Genomic DNA, 8,161 nt, shown 5'->3' with positions numbered 1-8,161 from the left:
GGTTCACCTTTCATTGAGTGGCGCTCGTCATCCGGCTGCTCCTGCTTTGTCTCCTGCAACGCTTTTCTGGCTTTAGTGTTTCTACCATATCTCGCAACCGATGATGCTCATTCTGCTCTGCTCGGTTAACACAGAACACCCCCTCCAAGGATTTTAGCGTGAGCGGGGGAGCTGCATACAAGACCTCTTGGTACCACCGTAGCCCTTTCTGACCGATGTATCTTCTCTTCGCACCGTCTGCTACAACCCGTGTTTCAATTTTGCAAGACCTTGGCTGTTGTCTGCAGGATCCCACTCGTTGGGAATCACCAGAGGTAACTTATTGAATGCATCTCCACCCATGGTCACCATCTGTCCATCCTTCTATTGTTCTGTTGTAATGCACCATCCTGACCCTAGGAGGGGTGATGGCATCCGGACCAATTCTACTTCGCATTCCCTTTTTTCTAGTACATCCCCTTCTAGCAATGCTACAGCCTGCGGGATACCCGCAACAGTCAATACCGAACTCCTTAGAGAGTCCTGTCCCTTCTTCGGCTAGACTACTACCTTTGGGCGCATGCCAGGTGCAGAGATGATGAACAACTCCATCTGCATTTTCAAAACATATGTTGCCCAACAAATTCCCCATGGTGATTTATAAGCGATGTGAGCTTCAAATGCCCCGATTTCCACTCGTTCCAGCTCGTGTAACCTTCCCATATGAAATCTGTGGTCGATCATTTCATATCTGGCTCGTAATGTGGCTTTTAATTGCCCACCGCCCACTCCCTTTTGCCACAATGCAACCATCTTGTCATGAACAGTGGTATTAACAGTCATCATTCCTTGGAGCGGCGAACCCACGTGGCTCTGTCCATGGAACCACACCCCTGATTGATGGCCAATTGTACACGTACCCAAATACCGACGCATCTTTTCCCCAGACTGCTTTATTGTCTCTCTCTCTCTTTCAATTAGTCAGAGTGGTGAGACTCTCCGTCGAACAATTAGTCAGGCAGTTGGCCTACCCGTATAGAGCTTCAAGCGACTACCATTCACTCTTCCCAGGAAGGGGTCTCTGTTGAGCTTAGCCAGTTGAACTGCGCCCCCATCAGTTACTTCTTTAATGACATAAGGCTGCAACCAATGCATACGGAGTTTACCTGGGAATTTTTCGAACTTACTGTCATATAATAATACGAGATCATCCTTATTGAACCTGTGCACCTTGATATGGCAATCATGCCATGCTTTCTCGTGTTGTTTTTGTACCTGCTGATGAAATCCCGCTAGAAATCGTTCTTCGTCCAACTCGTCGAGTTGTGCGCCTTTCCTCCAAAGCCCCACGATCTGCCATTCCTGTAGTTGTTGCAATCTGCAAGCTGGGAATGATATATTCCATAGGCATCATGACCTCCTTTCCATAGACTAGTCGAAACAGTGTTTGGCTGGTCAACTTTTTGCATGTGGTTCGGTATGCCCATAGCACAGCGGGGATGAGCAAGTCCCAATCATTCAGTCGCGCATTGCAGATCTTAGGCAACGCAGTTTCCAAAACTTTGTTGAATTCTTCAATCGTCCCGTTTTCTTGTAGATGGTATGGCATGCTCTATTGGTGATATATCTAGAATTCCTCAGTGAGCGCGTTGATGGTTTCGTTCAAAAAATGAGTTCCTCGATCACTCATGAGAATCTTAGGACACCCAAACCTAGTCAACACATTCTCGAACAAGAACTTTGTTGCTGTCATGGCTGTGCAATCTTTAACTGAGTGTGCTTCTGCCCATCAGGTCAAGTATTCGGTTGTAGTGATAATATAGAGCGCAGCTAACTTCCCTCGCGGTTCAATAGGCCCGACAAAGTCGATCGCCCATTTCTCAAATGGTTGTAGTGTTACCTGTGGGTGAAGTAGCATTTCATCCCTTTGCGACATCTTGCCTATTTGTTGGCATACATTGCAGGCCCAATAGTATGCTTTTGAATCATGATGTAGGGTCGGCCACCATAATCTAGTGCAAACAACCTTATGGGCTGTGGCGTGGCCCGCATGATGTCTGCCAGTAAGCAATCCATGTGCTTCAACAAGGATTTGTTCTCACTCAAACTTTGGTACATATATACGTAATATCTCATCATGGCCCATCTTGTAGAGATGGCCAGCAATCACAGTGAAATATGTTGCTCGTGTCACCAATTCATTCTTTTGTGGCACAAAATACCCCTGCGGCACAGTGCCAGTAGTCAAAAAATAGATTATATCTTCAAAGTAGCCATCCGCAATGTGCACTACATACAACTGGGTGTCCGAGAGTCCTTCTTCTATATTCGTGGGTTCCTTTCCCATCCCAATCCAGGATAAGTGGTTTGGACCCACATTCAGATGTCCTAGCTTTACAACAACCTCAAAATCATATTCCTGAAACAACAACAACCATCGACCGATGCGCCCCTTCAACACAGGCTTATTTAATAGGTATTTTAGCGCAGAGTGATTATTATACATCTTAAAATGTCCTCCAAGAAAATAGTGATGATACTTCTGGAGTCCATACACCATCTCTAATCCCTCTCGCTCAGTAGTAGAGTAATTCTTCTCATCTTTCGACAACATTTGACTTGCAAACGTAATCGGGTGGTCAACTCCCTCTACTCCTTCCTGAGTAAGTACTACTCCTAATGCGATTCACGATGCATCAACATGCACATGAAACTCCACATCCCATTTTGGAAAGGTCAAGATAGGGGTAGATGCCATTTTTTCCTTCAACAATTCTAGGCTTTTGTTACATTCCTCATTCTAACAATACGTGGCATCCTTATTTAACAACTGTTCCATTGGAGCCGTGATCTGGGTGTAACCTTTTATGAACTTCCGATAGTACCCTGTGTGTCCCAGTGTAGCACGAAGCTGTTTGACACTGTGCGGTGCTTGCATACCTAATATGACAACGATCTTTGTGGGATCCACCATCAAGCCTTGCCTACAAACTACGTGACCCAAAAAATTCCCGAAAGGAACAAGGAATGTACACTTCTTTATATTGAGCGCAATCTGGTGTCAAAGATAGGTATCCAACATTAATCGTAAGCTCTCAGTATGTTTCTTAACCAGGCCAAAGATGGTCCAATCATCAAGATAGACTTCCAAGAATTTATGTATAAATTCCTTGAATGCAGCTACCACAATGCGGGAAAATATTGCCGGTGCGTTCTTCAGCCAAAATGGCATCACCGTATACTGAAAGCAACCCCATTCCGTAGCAAACATTGTCTTGCTTCGATCCTCCGGTGCGATCTTGATCTGATGGTATCTAGAGAACACATCCGTAAAGGAATACGCTTCATGTCCACCCACATTTTCTAAGGCTTCATCGGAAAAAGGTGTTGGGAATGGATTGTTAACACAAGCACCATTGAGTTTCCGTAGATCCACACATATGCGGATCTCACCCTTTTGTTTCTTCTCTTGTACCACCATCGGACTTACCCAATTAGACTCCTCGACTAGTTCAATGATCTCGATTGCCAACATCTTGTCTAGTTCTTCTCATACTTTTACTTTATAGTTTGGATTCAATCGGTAAGGTCGCTACTTTATTGGTTTTGTGTTAGGCTTCAAAGTTATCTTCATCATTCTTAGTTCACCTCGAATCCCTTTTAGCTCTGTAATCATGGTAGGGAAGAGGTCTCGATATTCCCAAAGCAGATCGACGACCTTTTCCACTGTAGCATCGTCCCAGTAATCTCCAAGTGTAGCATACTTCAGTTCTTCCTCTGTTCTGATATTCACTTGCTTCATTTTTAATGTCTTTGGGATGTCTAGATCATCTATTCAGGGTTGTTAACTTGTCAACTTCCTTCGGATTCTAGTATATTGATGTCCTGTGGATCATCTTCGTCACCTTTTGCTTTTACATTGTAACATTCCAGGGCCCGGCTTAGCTTTTGCGACCAGTCGAGTTGCACGAGTTCTTCTAGTTCTAGCGGCATCGTGGATATTACTGTCTTTACTAGCTTTAATGTGTCGTCCATTGTATCCATCCATTGATCCTCAAAAACAAATGTTGACAGAAACCCTTCGCGTAAGATATCCCACTCTCCTATGCCATGTTAGAGCTCTGTTTCAGTATACCAATTCCTTGGGATGACATCTAAGGTATGATAAAATAGGTGCACCCATTATGTTTGCGGCTCTTCACCATAGGCTTTGGTCCTTTTTCTCAGATGTATATGCTCATTTTCTCGTCTATCACATTTCTCCATCAGTTGGAGTGCTGGCTTCCCAAATTGTATCTGCATCATGCACTTACAACTTCGCCAATCTACAAAAGTGCCTTCGTGGGTACCCCACCATCACAGGGGTGTCGTGCGCAAGGCCCATTTGAGTGCATCAAATCGCTGGTACTCTGGTACTGCACTCTCAAAACTTCTCCAGGAATTCATTTACTATTGTAAGCCCGTCATACACTGACAGTTCACAGTCCTGAGCTTTAACACAGTACACGGATTTTGTCAGCATATTGCAACTTAAAGTAGTTGCCCCGTTCATTATGTTCCGCCATTTCTTGTCTTCCTCCTCTGAATCATCGGTGTATGGTTCTGCGTAACCCTATGAAATTCTCCATTCCTCCATTACCTTACCCTTTATTGGCCTTTGTGCAACAATTTGGTAGATGCAATCCAAGGCTTCATCCTACTTGTCGTCATGCATAGGTTCTGTGTAGCAGGGTCCCTCGGTTGGATCTAGCGGAACAACTACGTGGCATGGCTTTTTCTCAAATATCATCTTCTTGTGCTTGAAATTAATAATCCCATTCATGTCAATGGCCTAGTTTATTCCCAACAACGCGGGGTACAGGCTTTTCTCGTCCACTATCTCAATAACTTCATAATCTGTTCTAGTGCTTGCACCATCCAGGTCTACGGTGATTCCTTGCAGCCTACCCATGGGAAAAATCTTCTGCTAATTTGCCATCCATAATTGGATCGAAGACCATTGGAGTGGGGGCTTGCCAATATGCTCCCATGTCTTCTTGGGCAAGACGTTTGCATCCAAACCAAGGTCCAGAATGACCTGATCCATCTCGTAGTCACCAATCCGCGTTGTTAACTACATTTCTTGTCTGGTTCAAAACGCATGGATCCCCATTCGTCGGACTATGTGAGGTTCTCCCCATCCTACGTATTTGTTAATTACCTCCTGCAATCCTTTCACTGCCCTATTATCGCGAAGTAACTCCATGCATGTTTCTATGAAAGTTGTTAACATCGAGGGACATTTATATGGCTCAGGTTGATCTCCTTCTAGGATTGCACCACTCCTTAGTACCATATTTACTTTAGGTTCTTCATCGCGTGGTTTGGCCCTCATCATTTGGACATTCTGTGTCGTCGTAGGAGGTGTTGTCCTTTTCTCGCGAATCTTTGCTAGCAGCATAGGGCAATCTAGTAGTCCATGGTCAAGTTGTTCACAATAGGGACATGATACTCGAGTTGGATTTGTGAAATCCCACATCTACTATCTTGGTCCTCCATAATTGTAACAAATTAGCTATCCTTGATCACTTCCTGGTCCCATTCCGCCCCGTCCTCGACCACATCCTTGGAATCCACTGCGCGCAAACGTTGCAACTAGATTTTGACCTCGTCCCATAGTCTGTATTTGGTAGGCAGATGCCTGATCCACCAACATTCGACAATCTCTATCCTCGTGACCCACCAATCTATAAAAGTTGAAAAGGAGCAGCTAGGGGGTCTGATTGTATTTTGGCAACAGATGGCAATTATCCGTGTTGTGTTTTCCTCCTACTTGACAGATTGCACACCAGAGCAGGGCGATCACACTCATCCCTGCCTGTGCCTCTGGTCACAATGGTGTTGGTCCCCCCGTGACCACAAGGTTTACCACGACTGGATAATGGTCTTTATCATGTCCCTGGCTGCTACACTTGATGCACCAAACTTCTTCCCGAACTTCCGGCAGCTAGTCTTGTTTTAACTTTTGTATTTCGAAACAAAAATTTTGGACCTACAAGTGGATTTGCTAAACTCCCAACCCTGGGTCCTATACCGAGGTTTCGCACAACCACATTGTTGCCTCCAACGCTTCTGCTTGGGTTGAGATTTTCTGTTGTGACAAAGTTGATTTTAAATATGGGGTTAATGATGTGATAAACCAAGTGCAGTGCTATGCATCCGTCAGGGTCATGTTGGCTTCACGAATAGTGCTTTTTAACCTATGATCCAGATCCCACGGGGTCTCGCTAGCCATCATCATGATTTCTTTGAATCCTACGACCGACTGCAACTCCAATTTTGGCCGGATGAACTCCTTTTTTAACTTCGTGTAGATGTCCGCTATCCCCGTTGTTGGGTTGACACCCGAATACTTCAAATACCATGTTAGCGCTCGGTACTGTAGTGTGCTGACTAACACGGCTTTCTTGATATCATCATTCGTGATCTGTTGTGTGTTCCATACTAAATTCAATACAAACCAAAACTTTTCCGGATCTTCACTTCCTGCTCCCTTGAATATTCATAACTCGATGGCGCTCGCCATTACCACCATCCTGATCCTTCGTCACTCTTTCCTCTAGTGTCCTCATCTTTCACACCAGACACCCCTTAGGCAGATCCCAGTCCTGGAAACCGAACCATTTGTTAGCTTATATGGGCTTGACCGAAGTTCAGAATAATTATTTAGCCAAACAATTCCCGTAGCTACTGGCCCTTTCGGCAACAACCCCCGAAGCACAGACTGAGGTCTCACTCGAGGTAGCAAGGGAGGGTGTTGGAACCAAGTTTCTAAACCTTGGGGATGTCTTGGATGTGGTTTGGGGCTTGCACACTGTTCTGCAGCCTCACGCTACGCTAGATCTGCGCAGATCAGAATACCCGTATTGTGTTTATTATAGATTGAATCACTTATTACTAGTTTGATCTAGTGAAAACGGTCTTTAAGAAAACATTTGTTAGTTTTGGTTACTTTGCGCATCAAGATTAATCTAGTTCACATGTATTCAACCATAGCAAATGTGGAAATCATAACAGTTCATTTATCATAAAAGAGTAAAGTTGCAACCAACACAGAATTTAGAAGAATCTTATCTTTATTATCAATCTTCAACAATACATCTAGATCCACCCTGCGGACTCAGCTGCAGGGGTCTGCGCACACAGCTACAGACTTTCCAGGCCTCTGCGCACACAGCTGCAGAGCCTCTACCTTCTACCCTACTCCCTCGACTCGGACTTACAGACGCTTTCAAGCTATTGCCTTTAAGGACCCATTACATTCCATATTTCCAAAGAACTTATTTCCCTCATAGAGCCCCGCTCTATTTATACTTTCCCTTGGCCCGCGATCCCTCTGCGAACTGACTCTATTACTATTTATTTACATTATTTTTTGGCGGACTACCCTTTGACTCAACCTACTATAGTTGTGCTCCGTGCTTTCCGTGGAGTCTTTTACCCTAATATTATCCAAAATTCTAGGCTTCGCACCCCATACGCCTTCTGCGGGGTTTTCGCTACCCAACACAAAGTGAACATACCAGATGCATGAAAAAAAGTAGTTCATTAAAATTTAACCAATATGTAAACACATATGCAAAAACAATAAAAGCATTGGATATCCATTACAAATGCCATTAATATGCCTAGGAATCAATGCATGAAGTGAAAAGGTTTTTCATTAAATGTTGAAAAATCCAAGCACATGTATTGTAAGCCTCTTAAAATGTAATAATGGAATGAGAGAAATATCATCCCTAAAGAGAAAAACCATAGCCTCAAAATCACTCATCATATCAACTACCAAGAGTAGAAAAGCTCAAAGCTAGAAGGCTATAACTATGCTAAAGTATTCAAGTTTCAAAATCCCCTAAGAATGAGGCATGAGGGGCATTTATACAAGTGAATAGATGATTTTTAGCTTCCCCCATGATATTTAAAATTCCCTCATGGACTCATAAAACTCTCCACATTCCAAGTCACTCCTAGATGACACTTGTTATTAATCATTGACTTGAAATATTAAAATATAAGAAGATAAATGAAATAGGCTTTGAGGCTTCAACATGCAAATCATTATGACTAGCAACACTCCTAATAGCTTTTCCTTCCAAATGGTACTTGGTCTACCTTGTTGAGGGTTTATAACATCAACGAGCAT

At 43.7% G+C, this 8,161-nt stretch overlaps 1 protein-coding gene across 1 annotated transcript; it reads right to left on the bottom strand.

The window, feature by feature from the left end:
• Nucleotides 1–993: 993 nt before the first annotated feature.
• LOC149207057 (uncharacterized) lies at nucleotides 994–1,588 on the bottom strand. Its single transcript, XM_089397905.1, has 2 exons — nucleotides 1,255–1,588; nucleotides 994–1,145 (listed from the first exon to the last, which is right to left on the bottom strand). Exons 1-2 carry the CDS (start codon nucleotides 1,586–1,588, stop codon nucleotides 994–996), a joined length of 486 nt encoding a protein of 161 aa, XP_089254031.1.
• Between the last annotated feature and the right edge of the window lie 6,573 nt (nucleotides 1,589–8,161).

The sequence above is a fragment of the Pinus tabuliformis genome, chromosome 1_2, assembly GCF_031772625.1.
Source record: "Pinus tabuliformis cultivar Carrire ecotype Pingquan chromosome 1_2, CPIR1, whole genome shotgun sequence".
NCBI classification, from domain to species: domain Eukaryota; kingdom Viridiplantae; phylum Streptophyta; class Pinopsida; order Pinales; family Pinaceae; genus Pinus; species Pinus tabuliformis.
Note: the sequence above shows the minus strand (reverse complement) of the source record. Positions and strands in the feature narration are given on the sequence as shown.